Raw genomic sequence first — 21,740 nt, 5'->3', positions numbered from 1 at the left:
AACGTCTTCAGACAAAATAACTAAATTAGCTACTGTACTCTTATCAGGTTTACTGTCAGAATTTTTCATGAGATGACAATAAATTTTTTGTAGGAGTTTAGGTTATAGTTTTTGTAAGAAATTTTTAAATTTTCACATAAAATCTGAGCTGCATTAGATAATTAAGTCTGATGTTATCTCATATTGCAATCTCTTCCAATAAATAATAAACAAATTCAAATTATGGTGCAATATGCATGCAAACATATGTATATCTACAGTTTTCATATACTTATTCCTGAAAAATAAACCCTATGTGAGTATTTGTAAAAAACAATAGGATTCTGAAATGAAATATTCTGAAAAATTGTCCATAATACAGCTTAAGTCAATTATCTTTTACTTATAGTTTATCTCAATTTTTATTTAGCTCTTTAAAAATGTTTTTTTTTTATTCTTATTGCAATGAGACTAAAAAACTCGAACAAAACTAAATCAACAGAACACGTACGTTTTTTTTTCCCCAAGTTTTAAGAAATTTTACAAATTTAGATCCAAAATAGGTCAAATACTTAAAATAAAATAAAATAAAAAACATTTTAATGTAAAATAATGAAGTTTACAATATTCTATTTTAAAATTTGTAATTCGGTAGTAGATCAATAGTTTTGTGCAGTAGCACATTTATTGAACAAGCAGAAAGGTTGTAATGTGATGGCTTAATTAGATGAGTTAAAATTAATAATTACAAATTTTGATAATAAGACATTTGTCGTTAGTTTTTCTAGAAATTCTTAAATTTTCCATTTCTTACACAGAAAGCTTTTAAGTTTCAAAGGAAAACGCGAATAGTTTCGGAAAATAATTAGCCGAAAATTGAAATTTTGGAAATTTAGCGACAAAAATTAAAATATAATTGCAATTCCACACATGCGCAAATTCGTTAGTTTTAGTTCTGGTTTGCTATAACATATTTCGGTATGTAACTAAATTTTACTTAAATTTCAAAAGAAATAATCGCATTTTTAGCTATTCGCTAAAAAATACTAACATCCTTTCCTTTAAAAAAAGTTCGAAATTCGTGCAAATTAATTGAGTCAAAAACCATAGTTCATTCATCTGAGACCAAATGGCGACTTCACATTTTTAATATTAATATTTTTTACTTTATAATTTTACTTTTATCTAAAATTTCTATAATAAATTGCGGTAAGTTCGTTCCATAAGAAACTTTCCTAATATAAAAAAAAATTATTTGAAAATTTATAAATGTACATACATATATGCTTATTTTTGAATTTATATTTTTGGCAAGTCTCCAAAATAATATTACAAACGCAACATTAAGTCATGTTCAGGATATTATAATCAGTCTGTTATTATGATGTTGCTTTTGATCTTAATGTTGCTAAATTTTTTTATGTTTATTTTTTTTTCTTCAAATACCTATAAATCATATTTTGGTCTCCTTTTTTTTTACCTCGTCAAGATTTTTCATTTTTTTACTTTACAAAATACATGAATATATATATTTAATATGTGCAAACGTACATATTATGGCGCACCAATATAAGTAAATTGAAAAATTTGTTTCCATATTCAAAATTGAAGTAGAGTTGAATTTAAAGTCAACCTTTTATTTGGTAATTTAATTTCTAAATTGAGGTTTTGATACTGCGCTTTGACATTGAAACTTAATAGCTATATCATATAGCTAATATAGCTCTATATTTCGCTGTCGCAAATATTACGCCATTCAAATATAGGTTTTACAATCCACTGGTACAAATACACTGCCAGTTTTGTATAATTTGTTAGGTAAGTTTACTGTGTCAAGTACAATATGTTTTATGGGTATTTTTATGCTAGGAAATTTGGTAAAAATTTGGAAGAAAATTTGGTAGAATATTGAGATGACTAACTGAAATTTGGTAAAAATTTGGAAGAAAATTTGGTAGAATATTGAGATCAAACTAAGTATTTGCTCTTACAGATTTAAGTTTTTTATTTGCATTGATTTAAGTACGACTTGAGTTATCGGATTATCACAACAGTAAATAGACTAAGCGGACGTTGTTAAATTCTTATATGTAGGGAAAGATAGTACAAAAACATTAAGTATAACAGAATAAAAATTTTAATTTTATAAAATTAATGTTAATTAAAAATAGATGAAACAGTGCTTCTAGAGTCATAAAACACATTGATGGTATTACTTTTAATGGCTAAAACTTGCCAAATACTTCATCTAAGAAGACTTGTGGAGAATATAAATTAAGTATTCATTTCAATTCCAATTCAAGAAATCTTCTCGTTTGAGTTTGTTTGATAACATTGGTGCAAACATTTTTCTTCCAGATGGAAACGCTTTTGTTTTCGAAATACATTAAGAAATTGTAAGAACTCAAAAAGAAATTTTTTTTATAATGCATGTTATTCTGATACAATCAAAATGATTTACTTATGTTTTTTTTTTAAATTTTCTATAAATAAAATGAAATAAACTTTTTTGCTGCTGCACAATGTTTTTGAAGTCAAATGACAAATTATAAGACAAGGAAGGCAAAATTCATTTACTTTTTTTTAAGCTATTTGTAAAGCTTTTGACGGAAAAAAAAATTTAGAAAATTTAATTTTGTAGTTTTGTTTATTATTTTGAACAATCTGTTTTTGATAGAATATAATAATGGTTCTTTATCAAAAGAATATGAAAAACAAAAGAATGTTATCAAAATACTTTTGAGACGTGCATAAATTATAATTCGATACTTCCGTATAAAATTTCATGACTTGCTTAAGCTACCGAAAAATTAAAAATTAGCTTTTAAGGTTGTATTGCAGCTAAACAAAAATATTAAAAGCGATTCCACAAAAACTCTTGTGGAAGATATATGTATCTGAGCTGTAATAGAACACATGAGTGGCAACTGCCACGCAACAAGCTTATTAATTTTTCAAATTTTTCAAATTAAAATTAAATTTTAGTTTGGCAGCCTGTCGAGTTTTCATGTGGTTACAAACTTCATTAGAAAGTTAACTTTCACTAAGGTGAAGCGTATAATATAACTGTGTGTATATATCTACACATATTAAATATATATTAATCATAACTATTTATTCAAAATAATTCTCTTAATCTGCAAATCACTGAGCAGTGTTCATCAGACCACCATTAAAACATTGCAATAGGAAAGAATTTCTTGTTTAAAATCCACATGGAGATTTGAGGGTCGCCGCAAAATACCAGGGGTATACTAGGAAATTTTACACATATACTTACATACACAGCATTTAATATCGTTAACTAACACCATAACGAAAACTAACAGCGTATTGCTAAAGGGTGAGAGTCGTCTTTTTAATACTCGTAGTATACAGCATTAGAAAAGAATATTTTAAAATGTTATTATAATTTTTGATATTGTCAAATAATTAGTATGATAATTTCATAGAGAATTGGAATTAGAAATACTTAATATAACAAAAAGCTTCTTGCTTCTCTGTTTATCTCCTTTATTGAAAACTAGTAAAAACACAAATAGCTAAAAGCAAAATGTCATTCAACTTGAATTATAAATAAATCAATCAGCTTAAGATTATACTGCGATTATTTTTTTGCAATTTTTGCTTTGAATTGCAATAATGTATAATAAATTGAAATTGTCAAATTTCTTGTTGTATAACACAAGTATAAGATTATGCTCGTAAAATATAGATGTTATACTTTGAATTGATACAGAGTTTTTGATATAAAGTGAAATACTTCGATACACATCCACAAATATTGTAATTTTTTTTTTATTTTAAAATAGATGAAATTGATTATGATAAAAATCGTTTCCTTATTGCAATTTCTATGGTTTTAAGAGGTTTTTTCTGCTTTACGTAAAAAAAATAAATTCGCATAAATTAAAAAGAGAAACAAAAAATTATGTATGTATTTTTCTTTTTTTGCTAATTTAATGCTTACATAACATTTACTATTTACTGAATTTCCAACAAAACTGCCTTTTTTGTACAATATTGCTAAGTAATTTTTAATTTATAGCATAATTTTTAAATTTTTGGAAATTTATTTAAAAATTTTTTTAAGAGCTATGAAACTACTAGGATAAATTAAAATTCAATATATTCTTAAGTAAGAAGTAGAAGTGCATTGCTTTCAATAATCAGCTGTAATTTTGAAAAAATTGAAGTTAAATTGAATTAAATTACATAATAGTATTAATTTAAATTTATTAACTTAATTTATTAATAACAAAATTACCAAAATAATTTGTGCATTATTTTCAACCTCAAAATTATATGTGCGTAAAAACAAATCTCTATTCATTATTATAAGTATTTTTTTAAAATTCCTTTCAAGGTCTTTTCTTTTGAAAACCATAGTTCTAGAATATAAGATATTATTGGAATCGATTCGTAATCCTACATTAAATCGTAATTTCATATAACAAAAAGTGTGCAGTCATCCCAATACAATAATACAATAATTAATAAAATAATACAATAATTAGTGAAAAAGGTTTCCAACCATTCTAAAAAATCATATACATTAAAAAAAAATCTGTTATCTATTGCCTCAGAAATTCCCCGAAATATATTTAAAATAAAGATTTCAATTTAAATACCTCAAAGCATCATTAATATTTTTTCATTGTACTTTTTGTACTTTTAGAGAATTTCCTCTTTAACTGAATAATTCGTTAAAATTTGATTAAAAAGATTGCGAAATCAACAAAAAAGGTTTAATTGTTAGATTAAACCTTTTTTTAGAATGACAATTCTTCATTGCAAATTATTTTGTTACTTATTAACGTTACTTTTATTAAAGTTATTACTTTTATTAACGTCAATAAAAACAAAGTTGGATTAATAAAAACCAATGGTTTGTAATGTAGCACTTTTCTCTTCAACAAGTGAAAATACTGCTTTAAAAAAACAATCTATGTATACCTATTGCGCTATTAAAATTAATTTCATTCATATAAAAAACTATTTCAGGGATTGCATACATTTAGGATGATATATTAGATGACATATTAGAATTGCATGGCATATTAGAATTGCATGGCATATTAGAATTGCATACATTTAGGTAGTCTTTGAAATAGAGCAAAAATAAATTTAAAGCGGTGTTAACATAATGCTTGATTTTAAGGGTTAGTGGCGTGAGTTAACGAAAATAATTATATTTTTGATATGAAATTTACCGTTAGCTTTCTGCGTTTATAAAAATTTGAAAATTTTTACAAATATAAAATTTTATAGCATTTCGGAAATATATGGTGTTTCGAAAATATAAGGTGCCAAAAATCCAAATTTTACAAATTTCGAGAGGCGAAAACTTGAAAGGGAGTGGAGGTGAGAGAAAATTTTTTTCTAACGAAGTAAACAGACTTTCACAACCTGGGGTCTAAAAAAAACGAAATTAAAAATTAAAAAAAAAACGTATTTTGAATAACCGTAGATTTTAACGGCCATTTTGTTTTTGAAAAATTCAAGTATGCGGGAGAGAAGTTAATCATGTTTCTAGTTTTGCTACAATAATTACTTAAAAATGGCATTTTTCCGACTTCGGGAGGCTACAACTCTTAGCGAGAAGATACGTAAAACTTTTCTTTTACAGAAATAAGTTTCCATTAAAGGTCTATGTACATATTAAATTTCAGCTTTCTATTCTCAAGGGTGTAGAAATTTTGTAAACATTTCCACGGTCGGGCGCGCGGATAGAATGAAACTAATAAGCACTTTTTTTAAAAATTTTTTGAAAAACTGCTAAAAAAAGTAAATTCAACAATTTTTTTTTTTTGAGCAATTTAATAGTAATTGACAATTTTTTGTTAATTAAATAAAACATTCTTTGTTAATTAAATTAGAAATAATCATTAAGAGAAAAAAACGTCATACTACTATACCATTACAAATTCTAATCTAAGAAACTGGCTTTTCTAATTCTATAATTGTTTTTTTTTTGTATTTTCAGAAAAATTAAACGTTTTATCATTCTTTGTAAAATTTTATTAATTGCTTAATTTTTAATATTTAATTTTAGTCACAAGTACATGTACTCATCTAATTTATAAAGTTATATAACGTTTAAATACTCATTTTATTGCTTATAGGACTTATACATATGTACTATGTATGATGTATATGTGTGTGTATATTAAAATTTATTTTACCAATTTACATAAAAGAACTTTATTTTATTTAGTTACACTAATATATTTTTTCATTTTTATATTCTAATGAAAATTACACGCAAATTGAAATTATTTAATTCTTATGATTAAAGTAGTTTTTATTTAAATATTTTTAAAGGTAAAAGATTTTATTGATTTAATTTGGAAATTAGTGCTTTAATGGAATTGAAGATAATGGCTTGGTTTTAACAAAACCAAAAATTATGTAAATTCTTAAATGTTTCGGTATTATGCTTAAATTATACGGATTAATATTAATTAAACAGCAAATTTAATAACAATTAAATAAAATTTTCCAAGTAACTAATAAAAATACTAGTCACAAACTGTTTCAGAATAAATTACTTCCATATTTACATACACATTTGTCTAGTTTTTATTATCTTCAAGCTATGCTTCTCCTCTGGAAAACTTATTTTCTGTTATATTCTATAACAGTATTGGAAGGATTAAAAATCAATAAAGGAACCAATAAAAATCAAAGATTACTTAGGCCAATTAAATGAGTATCCAAAAAAACAAGATGTCAAAATTGAAAAATTTTTCATTTGCTTTCGATTTTTTTTTAACGCGAAAAGTTCAGACATCGTGTCTTATCTTTTACATGTGTTAAAATAATGGTTTTGTGAAAATTTTTTTTTAGGTAATTTTGGTCTACAATTTCGTTCTTTGTCAGTATTTAAAAGAGTGAAACGACAGATAGTTTTGACCAAGACACCAATTATTTTCAATAATATCATTCGTTTTTTGCAGAACAAACAGAAAATTTGTATATGGAGTCAACGTTTTCTTGGCCATCTCACTAAAATCCTTGGGCTACTCAAAACGCATACTCGTTATAAACATTCACAACAGCAAATTTTTTTCAGGAAAAGTATTAGTAGTGAAAATACGAAAGATGCTGCAATCGAAAGAAAATATTTCAGACTTCATGACTACCAATCTCAACAAATTTCTTGTACTGTACTTATCTATTAAATAAAAACCAACTAATCCAAAATATATTGCTTATTAAATACACAATATTGCTAATTAAATTAATTTTAACTAATTTTAAAAGTGTTGATCTTTGATTTATAAAATAACGTTACTTTTTCGGATTCGGAAAATACTAATATCGAGAAATTGCTGCTACATGTACTGCTTATACTAGTGCGATATGTACCATATGAACTGCCTACTTAGTGTACTACAAAAATAAATTTTCTTTTTGTAATAGAATCAATTTAAATAATTATAACAATTATGTAAATTTTTAAAGCCAACATGAAAATATCTAAATCACAAAAATTTTCGAATACTAATGCTTAATTATACACATTACAATTGTTACAACGAGCGTACATGAGACTTATGCTTGAAGCAGCAAAACCAAATCAAATCGTAGAATTTAAAATAAAATTTCAAAAGGATTTAAAGAGAAAAGCGCAAAAGTTACTTCAATTCTATCATTATTCGCTCAACTCTGCTCTTTAAATACTTGCACATCTTACAAGTTAATTTTTGCTGTTTTAATAATTTGAATACGATCGCCGATTGTTCATCAGCTTGTAAATAAAAAATTATGATAAATTATAAAATAATATAGATTATGCATTAACAACTAGCTACGTGAATATATTAAAATAAACTTTGTAACCTCATCTCAGATAACATTAAATTCAATTTCGTGTTCATATATAAGCATACAAATAGGTTGTAAGCTATTACTCGTACAATGCTAAAACTTAAACATCAAACTATTTACATGTAAATTTATTACTTCTTTTACACTTTAAGTATTTTAATATTACAATCTCGTGTTATTTTTCAATTTAAATTTTTGTTTCTTATTGTAATTGTTTTTTTTTCTTTCTTTCCAGATTTAACAAATGTTTCGTTAAATTTAAATAAAATTACGTATATACTTACTTACGTCTATCAAAAACAACTACCCGGAGCTTTCAATGAAATAATCGGAAACAATAACAAAAATATTGTTTAAAGTAGTGAAAGAGTGCAATTGCAGAACGGGTAATCGATGAAAGAAACAACAATAAAAGTATAGTAAAAATACGAATAAAAGGAGTAGGAAAAATAAAAAACGAAATAACAGCGATTGGTGTGCAACATGCATAATATTGGTAATGGAAGCAGCAATAACAGCAGCAATAACAACAGCAGTAACAATCGTTCACTTGTTTATGACGGTAAAATAGCTGGTCTGTATGATCTTGAAGAAACATTAGGTTCTGGCCATTTTGCCGTTGTAAAATTGGCACGCCATGTATTTACCGGTGAAAAAGTTGCCGTTAAAGTTATTGATAAGACAAAACTGGATGATGTATCCAGAGCACATTTATTTCAAGAAGTTAGGTAAGATTTCCTTATATGAATATTGAGAAGATATTTAAGATGACGAGCAAGTATACGAGCAGGTTGTACGTTTTTGTATAGAACACTTGAATTTCTAAACAATTTCATATAAAATGTTTCAAGTTTATAGCTACTAAAGTTTTCTATATAAATGTATGACTGGATCTTTTTTTGTTTTATTTGAATAGAAAATAAAAGAGATTAATTTTTTTTTATTTTTATAATTTCTAGGTGTATGAAATTAGTGCAGCATCCTAATGTGGTCAGGCTATATGAAGTAATTGATACACAAACCAAATTATATTTAATATTAGAATTAGGTGATGGTGGTGATCTCTATGATTATATAATGAAACATGAAGGTGGTCTATCAGAAAATTTAGCTAGAGAATATTTTAGACAAATTGTTAGAGCAATATCGTATTGTCACAAATTACATGTTGTACATAGGTAAGTCTAAAACAAATAAATTATATTTTATGTATGTATTTCGCATCAATTTTACGTCGTATTTCTAATCTGTTAGATTTCCTTTGAAAAAAACATAATTTATAAATTATACCCAAAACTTTACAATGCTTTTTATTAACTGCACATGTTTAAAGAGTAATAAAAATTACTTTCTTTCTGGATCAAAGTTGGTGAACAAGCAACACACAAATTAGTTTCTATACAAATTAATCCTATAACAGTATAGAATAATATGCAATAATCAGAGTAATCTTTGGAGTGTTACCATCGTGCATGTAGTTTGAATAATGCTATACATTAAAAAAATTAGGAAAGATATTCAAGTAAAAGTACCTGTACGTACATTCTTAAACATTCTTTCTCGAGAGACTTCGAAAATATTCCTAGACATCTAAGTAATTATAATTGATAAAAAACCTAGAGAAGTTAATTTTAACCCGTTATTGTCGGCAATTGTATTCTTACCGGTTTTATTATTTTACTGGTAAAAGCATGTGACAAGCTAAAGCTAAATGTTTGTTCAAAAATACTGTAGTCATTTGAACCGGTTCAAACTCTTGTTCCGGTATTCTCTTGTTCTGATATAATGTTATTTCAAAAACAGATAAAAAAATTTATTTTATATCATTTGGTTGTTATATAAATATTAATCAAAATTATCTTAATATTTTCTTTTAGGGATTTAAAACCTGAAAATGTGGTTTTCTTTGAAAAATTAGGTGTAGTTAAATTGACTGATTTTGGTTTTAGTAATAAATTTTGCCCAGGGCAAAAATTAGAAACATCTTGTGGTAGTTTAGCATATTCAGCACCAGAAATATTATTAGGTGATTCTTATGATGCTCCCGCTGTTGGTAAGTTTCAATAAATTGACAGTAAATATCAGCTTATTATGAGCTTGATTAATACATGTTTTTCTTTTATTTTAAGACATTTGGTCATTAGGTGTCATTCTGTATATGTTAGTATGTGGTCAACCGCCATTTGAAAAAGCCAATGATTCTGAAACATTAACAATGATTATGGATTGTAAATATACAATGCCAGCACATGTTTCACAAGGTTGCCGTAAATTAATTGCATCGATGCTAGTTAGAGCACCAGAAAAACGTGCAACATTAGAACAAATTGCCAAAGATTCATGGTTAATGGAAGGTTTAACAAATGATCGAGAACAACAACAATTACAACAACAAGAAATCACATCACAACCAGAATATTTACCTTTGATAAGTAGACAGCAAGTAAGCGAAGAAGATCATACCTTAATAGTACAACGTATGGTTAATGGAAATATTGCAACGAAAGAAGAAATCTTAGAGTAAATAACAAACAGAAAAAATATTGACTAAAAAATATACGTATATTATAAATACATTTTTTTTTTTAGAGCATTGGACCGGAATGAGTATAATCATATAACAGCAACATACTTTTTATTAGCTGAAAGAAAATTAAGACAAAAGAGGCAAGAACAAATGCAAAAACGACGACCTGATTTATCATTACCTGTTTCAGCTCAATCTAGGTAAGTATCAGTTGAACTTAATAAAAGTGCCCTTTAATCCTATATTGCATGAATATATTAGTATAACAAGTAATATTAATTTATAATTTGAACTGTATAAAGTGTCACACATTTTATTTTCTATAAAATTTCTCTAATATACTCACATTTTGATCCCATTTTACATATGTACTTGCTTATATTAAAAAATTCCAAATTTTTTCCAATATTCTTACATAAAACATTGTAATTTAGAATACCAAACGCAATTACTGATAAAAATTTCAATATTTTATTCGTGAAGCAATACAAAAAATTAAAGAAAAAATATTTATACGTACATATGTACAAATATTATGAATATTTAAAAATATTTCATACAATTACATACTTGCTTTTATGCTTTTAAACAGCCGGCAGTTAATTGGCGCTCCCTAATATAATATGTAAATCGAAAAAATACTTGAGCAAAAAATTATTTCATCATATCATATGTTTTCAATATGAGGAAGAAAATCAATATGAAAAGGAAAAAGCATATGAAAATAATAATTATGTACGATTTATCATAATATGATAAAAAATAATTCATTACAAATATTTACTAGCAATTATACAAAACATATGGTTTCATTAAATTGCTATAAAATCAACTATATAAAGCATTATTAAATTTACTTACGTTCTTACATGAATAATAGTGGATATGAAATTAAATGAGATTAATTTTCCTCGATAGATAAGGATTTCATGCATTTGCATTTAAAAGTTTGCATTTATCATCTACTCTGACTGTTTTGAACATTATTATTTACTATTAAACTCCGTGAGCTACACGAATACAACTAATATTAGCTTCTAAGTACAAATTTTCTTGAACTTTTTTGAATATTGGAAAAATTAAATCTTGAAATATTTAGACTTCCTGTTATTTTTTTTTTCATCAATCGACTAATTAAGCCTAAGACAAGTCACATAGTTACTGTAATTAGATAAATTAGATTATTAATATACAGATTGTAGATCATATAACTACATTTAATATAGTTTTGTTGAACTAAAATAAATTTTGAAAATTTTCCAAATTAATTTCACGTCACATTTTCTAAATTACTAAAATTACATTTTTTTATTGTTTTGTCTTATACTTAACTGTATTTTGTTTTATTTTGTTTTTTTTTAATCTATTACTAACCTATTTTAATTTGTTTTTTATTTTGTTTTTCCATTTTTTTATGTAATTTTTGTTTTGCGCTAAAATAATTATTATATTCGCCAAAAAAACATATAATATTTTTGATCTGTATTGATTGAGAAAAGTTCTAATATACTAGATAATGTAGTAAGTTCGGTATGGTACTGCATGATTTATCTTTCAGGCAAATTAATACGATGGAACTGTTGTGCAAATAAAATATAATGAAATTCATATAAATAAAACTAAAGCAGTATATAATATATTCAAAAATAAATAATACTTTCTTACTTAGCCAATGTAATCAATCATGTTAATTTAGTTTTGTAAATAGATTTTTTGTTTTTAATTTAAATTTTAAGTTTATAATTTCAAATTTGTTTTATGGATTTTTTAATGGAAACTATAAGTTTTAGGAATTATATTAGAGTTATACATATACATATAAAATTTCTTTTGTTTTTTTTTTGTTTTATGTAATATTTTTAATATTTTTTTCAAATAACTAGTACATAATTAAATATTTTACAATTTAATTTTACCTTTACATAATAACTTATATTTTTTGAAAAAGCATACATACATACATATATAATATAAATTACTAATTTATATAATAAAAAAAATTAAACATATTAATTTTTTAATAATATTATAAAAACTTACAATTGTAATTTTAAATAAAATGAATAAAAAATATTCTGTTTTTTGTTCAATTTATTTTATTTTTATTCACAATACAAAAAAATAATAAATTAAGAAACTTAAGGTAAGTAGAAAGACAAAACTTCCCCATAGAGCACTTATCAGAGATAGACATCGCATTTGTTAATATTTGTAATAAAAGATTTATTCTAAAATTCAAATATAAAATTTTATTGAAGCATGGTATTAAGTAGCTTAAAGAAAAGTTTTTTGCAAATTTTTCTATTTAATTATTACTTTTACTAATGTTTTGTTTTGTAAATTTAAGTTGTAGTTCAAAAAAAATATGCTCTCCCAGTATAAATCAAACATAAAATAGACTGCCAATATAAATCAAACTTAATTACAATAACACCATGTTTTAATAAAAAATAACAATCCTTGGGGCGATTAATATGTGAATTAACCTTTTGTGGCTGAAAACCACTTTATTATCATGAACAGAATATGTATAGTAAATTTTTATATGCATACATATTGTATTTTTCCCATCTAATTAATGAAATATTTACAAGCCTCATTATGTATATATGAGATAAGAGTTTAAAAATTTTGAGAATTTATATAATGCCACATATTAAATGACGACAATAAACAACGAACAAAAACATACTTGAAACAAATTTTAGAAAATATATAATTGACTAAGGACTAGATCAATTATTTTTTATAAAATAGTTTAAAAACTTAATTGCATGGTTATTTATGGCTTAATTTAATTTTCAATTGTGTTTTAAAGGTACTAGAAAATACCATATAATTTCCTTAAATTTATTTGTTACATATAACTGTACTTTATTCCTTACTTTAAAATTTAAAGGTTAAGTGGGTACTAAATACAAATAATAAATCATTCAGTGTTAAAGAAACTGTAAAACTATAAAAAAATAAAACAAATTAACTATTAAAAAACTATAAGAAAATAACTTAATCTTAAAAATTCGATTTAATTGCAGACTATCTCCAAGATCTCGAATACAAGGTATAAAAGATAAACAAGCTGCAATTGATGCTAACAATCAACTTCTAGTTCCAACAAGTAGCCAAATCTCAGCACCGCGTACCCCTGGAGCGGAAACACATTCGGTATATACAACATTACTTCACTATAATATTTGTAATAAATCCGAATTTCATTTTTATATTAGGGTGGCCGGACCCGAAAATGTTCAATAGTACAAGAGGAAGAAGACGACGAAGATGAAATACCAAATTGCAACAAACATAATGAACTATTAGCGGCACCATTAAATCGACGAGGCTCTCGTTCAGAAGGTCGTATTAATTTGGCTGTGCAAGACAAAGTTTCTAATGTAGTTAATAGTGGTAACACTGGATCAGATAGATTAACCAATACTCATCATACAAATGTTACGAGTTTAATGCAAAAAGAAATGAAACCCGTTGTTGGAATCTCATCTCCTGCGCGTGGTATTGAAAACATAAGTGGATTAAAATATGTTAAACGCACCAATGCTGAAAATATGAGAATGAGACTAGGCAAACCAAGAGTAACACATCAAATACCACAAATTATTCAATCCGGTATAGGTGAAGAAATTACGACAGAATTAGAGAAAAATATGAAACCTAATGATCAGGAAGGAAAATCGTGTCAGCAATTTCGATCAAGTTCATTGGACCAACAAATTACCAAACCAATCGTTGACTGTGAAACCAAATTTTTAGTAGATTCATCGACAATAACTATACCGATAACATCAAGTAATGAAAATGAAGCACTAGTAAATGCAATACCAAAATATAAAACAATGCCATCACCGACTAGAGCTGGTATTTTAGGTTCATGTTCCAGACCACTAAATGAAATTTTTGAAGAAGGTGTTCTTATTTTGATATTAAAAATATTCGAAAATATGAATATATAAAATCTTCTTGAATTTTTAGGTACTGATATTGGCTCGTCAGACACATCTGCAACAACTACACCTCGACCGATAATTAGAGCTCATTTTACTGGAACGAATCGTGGCAGTGCTGGTACTTCTACTACAGTTCACCAGCACCATCACCGTCGAACAAAATTCAACAAAACACGAACCCCTTCCTGTTCTAGTTCAGATGCTTCTGATGATGATTCAGAGTCAAGAAAAAAGCGCGCCCATAAAATGGTGGGTGATGTTGCGTCGAAGCCATTCCAAGTACAAAGAAGGGATTCCCATGACGATTCAAGTGACTCACAAGATCCAGGAACAACAGGTGCTACAAGAAATACTTCATTAACGACAACTACGCTCATTTATACTACAAATAATGATAATAATCACAAAACAAACTCTGGTTCAGGAAGTGCCCGAGGATCTGATACTCATAATAGCACTACCAGATCTAATCATGATTCATTAGCAGTAACGACAAAATCTAATACCAAAGATACAAAATGCCAAATTGAACATAATTTTGATAATGAAAATGGAATAAGTAATTGTGCAAATTGCATGCAGCAGAAGACTGATCCCAATACATTATCGTCGTCTTCATATAGAAGACATCGTAATGGGCGAAGAAGAGCTGGTGAAACTCGCTTGCGGGAAAGTCAATCGTTAAATAGAATCACAGAGGTCCAAGAATCTGAATTACCAGCTATAAATACAGGAATCATAACAAATTCATCAAATCATAATAGTAGCAATTTAGACTTACAGGGTAGCCGCGATACTATCGATGGTAGTTATTTAGAATATCGTCGTGAATCGATAGCTGAAGGCGACGAAAATATTGTGTTATCATCGTCAGAACATAACAATTTAGAAGAACAATCCGAAAAAGAAATACAATCAGTTGTCAGCAAAAATATAAAAAAGACACCAGTTGTTACTGCTAAAGCAGCTGTTGAAATCAATAGTAAACCCAAAGGTTTTAGCGCACGTTTGTTTCATGGTTTTATAAGAAATAAAAATTCATCATCAGCTCAAAATTCAACCACAGTAATACAGGGTAGCAATAATAACGAACAAAATTTTATTGATAATAACAAATCTAATTTAATACAACAACAACCACAAATAACACAAAATAATCAAATAATTCCGGATCCACATTCAGCTGATGACGTCGATATGGTATTGGGTGTAATTCGGGATACATCAACAAATCCAAAAGGTTCTTCTGCAACAAAAAAATTAAAAATGTTGGGAAAATATTTTCAAGTGAGTCTTCTATTAACAATTGTTAAATTAACATTAGGGACAGAAAAACGAAGACGATAATATTTAAAAATTATTAAAACACAACTAAATCTCTAAATACACTAACATAAAACATTTAAATCATTAAAATAACATATGTACACAAAATGGCTATATTTTATAATTATATAATCATTACCACACTATTAATACTAATTTTTAATTAAATAATAGTTTTAATGCTTTTATACAAAATTAAATTTAGTTTGAATATGGTTCGTCAAAGCAGAAAAAAATCATCATCAATCTATGATTTTTGTTGTTAGAGAAAATTTGTATTTGAAAATTTTAAGTAAATCTATCTTTAAAAATGTAGAATATTTATATTTTATAATAACTTTTAAAGGTTAAAGCGTGATTAAATAGAAAATATTAACAATTTAATTTTGTAGCAAATTTATCAATATTTAGACGGCATATATTACATATGTACATTTTAGTTTTGGCAATATTCAATTAATTTATTTTTAATTAACTTAAACATTAATTCGAAATGCTCATTAACTTTCTAAATTTTTCATACATTGGATTTAATTTAATTAAACAATTTCAAATCCAATTTACTTTATTTTTGAAGCAGACATGTACGAAAATTCTAACTTAAGAAGATAATTGTATTCGTTTTTGAAATTTTAAAATATTTTTTATGAGCATTAATTCAAATTTAATTCATATTTTGAAATTAACTCAAAATTCATGAAGTTGAATATGCCTTATAAATATTCTGTGAATATAGTTTAAGAACATTTTATATATTATTGAAAACTATATAATTAAATAACCAAATACTATAAATATTAATCTATTTAATTTTATTACATTAAATATTATCTTTCTTTTTTATTTTCTATTTACATTTTTAATAATATTTATTATTTCATTTTTTTTTTTAATTTTTCTTTTTGTGTTTTTGTTTTTTTCATTCTAATATAGGTGATTTGTGCTATCCACAACAATAAATATTAGAAAAATAAATTAAAGTTAAAAAGCAATTAAAGGTTTCCAAAGAATCAAACTAAATTAATATAACAATATACTTATATAAAATTTTTTCCTAAATAAATGAGTTGAAAAACTATTCCCAATAAGATAAATCGTGTGATTAAGAAACATAAATTGGTAAAAAAATATACCAATAATATTTCTTTATTCATAATCTTATTAATTGATCCACTGTAAAATGTTGCACAAAAAACAATATAAAAACATATAAATATTTATATATATATAAATAATATATAAAATATATAAATACTATATATATATATATATATATAAACAAATCTTAAACGAAGGTAAATAAATTTAAAATTAATTTTTCTGTTTGTTTTTTTTTTTATACATATATTAATATTTAAATGAGTTCTTAACACATTGATGCACGCTGATATTAATTATTAAAATATATTAATTAAATACATAATATAAAATTAAATTTTATTGTATTATCTTTGTAATATTAACTATACGTATTAATTGTATTTAATTCGTTTCTTCATAATATTTTAATAACATTATTTAGTGCATATTTTAAATATAATCCTTAATATAAGGTGTCACTTACAATTATTGCAAACGGACTTAAGAAAATATATATATTATTTTTCTGTATGGAATACGATACCCTGAATTCATAGAGTTTTCAATAAAATATAGTATTTTCAACAATTTTGCAATGGAGTGAAGTATTATTTTACTACAAATAATTTCGATTGAATGAAAAATAGTTACGCAGATTCAGATCAAATGGTTTTTATTGTCTACTGCTATTAATTACTAATTAAAATACTATAATTCTTTTCATAATTTTTGGTATTCAAATTGGTTCCTTTAAAGAATTTCTAAAATAATTTAAAACATAAAGTATTCAAAGAAATTTTTAAAGTTTACATCTTTTACTCCTTTTTATTTAACTTCTTCGATTCCAATTCAAATATACCTTTTATTAAATATAATGTGGAATTTCTGTAAATAAATCTAAAAAATATATTCCATAAATAATCATTAATATATTTAGACAAGTACTTGAGCATGATATTGCATATGTTGTAAAAAAGAAGTCTCTATAACTAATATTTGAAATAAAAAGGTTTTACTTAATAGGTATTTGTTAAACAATCCCGTAGCTTTTTTTTTATGTAAATAAAATTTATAAGAGTAAACTTCATCCTTATTTAAAATATTAAATTTATTATTGGATATGCATTATGTATTAATATTATACATTAAAAGTTTTAATACGATCCCTTTTCCTCAACCTTAATGTTTTTAACCTTAATATAAGCCCACTGTTAACGTTATTTAAATGTTACTTGAAACCCAGTGCATAATAAATTATATGTATAATTAATCAAATGAATGTAATTGTTAAGTTGACAAAGTAAAAAATTTATTTTTAGTTCTACATAATGGTTAAATATGGTTCTACTTGCATTCTTTCGGTTTCGTATTCGTGATTTTTAAGGTTTTTAATATAGTTTTTAAAAATAATGTTCCTAATGTTACATTAAAATATATTATTTTTCTCATTTTCTGAAATGAATTTAAAAATATATTATGTACAAATTTTTGTTCATCACGCATTCACCATGAAAACAGCTTTTTTTCCTAATTTTATATTTTTAAAAAGTAAATCATTCAAAAAAATTTCAATATTGAAAATCCTTCAAAAATATTTTCGATAACAAAAAAAATTTAAGTTTTAAGTTATCACTTTAAAAGGTATTCCTTGGTGTTATTATAACTAATATTAAATATTAAATGATAAAAAAATTTCATCAAATTGTAAAACTACCAAAATTTTTATAGCCAGAAATTTCGTTACTAGAGTAAGTAAATTTTTTTTTATCATACTCAGTTATTAAACGTGTAAAAATATGTTAAGTTTCAGAAGGAATACCAAATTTTACGTTTGTTTCACATATTATATTTACTTCAAAAATTTAATTTTTAAATTTTTACGTAAAATCCTTAATTTGTACGTAAAGTAAATGTAAAAATGTTTTGTAAAATGATATTTTATTTTGCCTCTAATGTATTTATTATATTTTTATTAGTTCTTTTGTATTAATTTGTTATATTTTAATCTCACCATATTTTTCTGAGTACTATTTAAATATAAAATGTATTTCTGCTTTTTCGCTTTTTTTTTTTTTGATTTTTTTTTTGTATAGGTTCATAAGAAAATTTGCATTCCTGCATTATTTCATCGTGCTACCAGCAGCAGTACTGGTGGTGTTGGCGGAGGTGGAGGCGGTGATAGTCGTGGTTCTCATCATCATCACAAACATAAAAATTCATCATCATCAAAAGCATCAAATACGAACGCATCTGATGGGCGTTTATATAAAGCACATTCATGTGGTTCAATCGAACACAATCGTGTTAACCTTAATCCAAATTTAGACCAATTTCAATTAGAAAATTGTAAAAATAATGCAATTAGCAATAATGAAGGTGAAAATTGTGGAAATTTAACAAATCGGCATTCAGTATTATTAAATAATGAAAAAAGTAATAAAATATTAAAAAATTGCTTAGGTTCCCGTTTTTTAAATAGTAGCGATAGTGATATTAACCAAAATACTGATGTTAGTAGTAATTGTTATCTTAATAATGGCGGTAATAATATAAATTATAATAAATTAAAAAATCATTGCAATGAAATACAAACAACTAAATCATTTTTATTATCAATATCACCACATTTTACTAAATTTAAAAATCAACAAAAAAATAATCCCAAGCACCAAAATGAACAAAAAAATAATGATAAAGAACAAGAATATAATATTCAACAAAGCAATTTATATAAATCAACATTATCATCATCATTAATATCACCATCAACAACCGCAACAAGTACAACTACAACACCTACAACTTTAATAACAAATGATTCCAATGAATCACCGACAATAATTACACCGAATACTCAAACCCCTCCATCTCCTCCTCAAGTAGCTTTAATGTCTTCATCAGTATCTTCAACAGTTTCTTCATCAACAACAATAGAAACAAATAATTTATTCCGAAATTCAATTTTAAACAATTCAATGACATCCACGCTGTCAGCACAAAATCAAATCAAAATTAATAATAAATCTAATAATAGCATAAATAATTGTAGTAATAATAGTAGTTGTAGTAATAGTAGTAATAATACTAATAATTTTAATATTAAAAAAAATAATATCAATAGCAATAGTTGTAATAATTTATCGACAACAACAATTAGTAAAATTTCTTCATCAAATTCATCACCCCATCAAATTAATGACGTTCCATTATGTAGTAGCAAATGTTGAGATAGAGATGAAAATTTTTAATTAATTTAAATTTAAATATTTATCATAATAAAATTAAATAAAATACGAAACTAATTATGGTGTTATAAAAAAGATTCATAGAAAAAATTACTATTACATACACAATGTTATTGTAAACAAAAAAAAAAAAAAAAAACAAATTAAATTAAAAATATTAAATTAATAATTAATTATTATTATTTATATAGAATATGTAAAAATCATTGTATAAAATAAGTGATGATTCTTATATGTATTAACAAAAATATTGGATTTGTTACAGTTAAAGTATATATTTTGATGTTTATTAATAAAATAAATGTAATTTTATTTTAATCGTAAATTCTAGATATTGAAATTAATATAAATACCATTATATTTTATTATTTAAAAACAAATTGTATAAAAAATTTCATTTGTCTAAGATGTACAATAGTATGCAATTTGGTGCTGAAATCTGTTTCGTTTTTAGAGTTTATTTATCACTTACAATCTTTCTTAATTTCAAAATATAAATATATGTATAAATTATATTTTCTAGCATACACTTTCTGTAAAAGACTTTCTTTCTATTTTTATTTAGAAACATTAAAGTTTATAATTAAGAAGTTTCTATATAATATAGAATTTATTTTATACTTCATTAATTAAGAGGCATATTAGAACTGTTGATAATCAGTGAAATCTTAATATATTTCTATTGCAATTTTATAAAAATTTAAAATCAACACTTTTAAAAAATGGAACTTCCATTTTATTTAGAATGCATTTAAATAAAATTTAAATGTTGCTTTTTGTACATATTTATATACATACATAAATGTAATTAGAATTTGAATTATTAATGTTAGTAAATATTAATGAAAATAACGCAATATTTACTTTAACTGTAATAAATATCCTAAATCCAATATACAATAAAATTAAAACCTTTATACAAATTTAGTTCGTAGATAGCCCAATTGATTAAATACGTAAAAATAAAAATTATTTATTTGTATTTTTGTTTTAATATTTAATATAATATTTAAAACTGTATCTTTCATTTTACCTTAATTTTTTTTTTTTTTGTGAAATAATTAATATACATATGTATGATTGAAAAAAAATATTGTTTTTTAAATTTAATAAAAAAAATATATGTTTTGTAAAGAATCTCAAAATATATAATGAAGAAATTATAGGAAAAATTTAACATATGTATTTACTGACACATTTTCCAGTTAAAAATTCAAATGTTGCTGTTAATCATAAGAAATAGCTCGTATCAAATACAATATATGAAAAAAATTGAATTTAAAAAAAAAAAACACTTTAAAGGCATTTTTATTTATAGTGCATGTGGAATATAGTCAAGTTCTTTTTATTTATCAGAATACTAAATAGAAACATTGTAGTTATATAATAGATAATGAATATCACTTTCTCGATATCACGTCTTTCACTTAAAATGGGTAAGTCAATTAATTTGAGCCTGTCCTCATAAGGAGAAAGATCGACTCAATCCTATTAATGTAAATGTTGTAAAAGAGTGATCAAACCTGTAAAGCATATTCTAGATGAGATCAAGCCAGAGACGAATACAGGAACTTCAAAATGTAAGGGTCATTAAATTTCATTGACCAGCGTTTAGTGAGTCCTCACATAGAGCTTGCCTTGCTAATCACATAATCGTAGTAATTGACAAATGATAAAAAAAAATACACATTTTTTGCAATAATTTTTTCAAAAATTTATTTATTTTCAAAATTATTAATTATTTCTATTAAAATAAAAATATTAAAAAACAAAATAAAAAAAAATAAA

General features: G+C 24.5%; 1 protein-coding gene and 1 long non-coding RNA gene across 4 annotated transcripts in view; both read left to right on the top strand.

The window, feature by feature from the left end:
- Window positions 1-8,186, top strand: part of LOC129606533 (uncharacterized) — a 60,431-nt gene extending 52,245 nt beyond the window's left edge. For all 3 annotated transcript variants that reach the window (XR_008696765.1, XR_008696764.1, XR_008696766.1), the window contains one exon: window positions 8,048-8,186. This is a non-coding gene — a long non-coding RNA (uncharacterized LOC129606533). The remainder of the gene's footprint in view (window positions 1-8,047) is intronic.
- A 9-nt stretch (window positions 8,187-8,195) lies between these two features.
- LOC129606531 (serine/threonine-protein kinase fray2) lies at window positions 8,196-20,062 on the top strand. The gene is made up of 9 exons (XM_055516888.1): window positions 8,196-8,540; window positions 8,772-8,990; window positions 9,690-9,865; window positions 9,942-10,332; window positions 10,402-10,539; window positions 13,375-13,504; window positions 13,567-14,260; window positions 14,327-15,588; window positions 18,801-20,062. Exons 1-9 carry the CDS (start codon window positions 8,296-8,298, stop codon window positions 19,932-19,934), a joined length of 4,389 nt encoding a protein of 1,462 aa, XP_055372863.1. The 5' UTR covers window positions 8,196-8,295; the 3' UTR covers window positions 19,935-20,062.
- Window positions 20,063-21,740: the final 1,678 nt, after the last annotated feature.

This window comes from Condylostylus longicornis, unplaced genomic scaffold, assembly GCF_029603195.1.
Source record: "Condylostylus longicornis isolate FDR11 unplaced genomic scaffold, ASM2960319v2 ptg000018l, whole genome shotgun sequence".
In the NCBI taxonomy this organism is placed as follows: Eukaryota; Metazoa; Arthropoda; class Insecta; order Diptera; family Dolichopodidae; genus Condylostylus; species Condylostylus longicornis.
The sequence above is the reverse complement of the archived record's forward strand: the minus strand, read 5'-3'. Positions and strand labels throughout refer to the sequence as shown.

Coding starts and splice junctions, on each gene's coding strand:
- LOC129606531 (XM_055516888.1), top strand. CDS start 8,296: ATGCATAATATTGGTAATGGAAGCAGCAATAACAGCAGCAATAACAAC. Junction 14,261..14,326: donor AAATGAAATTTTTGAAGAAG/GTGTTCTTATTT, acceptor TTGAATTTTTAG/GTACTGATATTGGCTCGTCA. Junction 15,589..18,800: donor TGTTGGGAAAATATTTTCAA/GTGAGTCTTCTA, acceptor TTTTTTGTATAG/GTTCATAAGAAAATTTGCAT.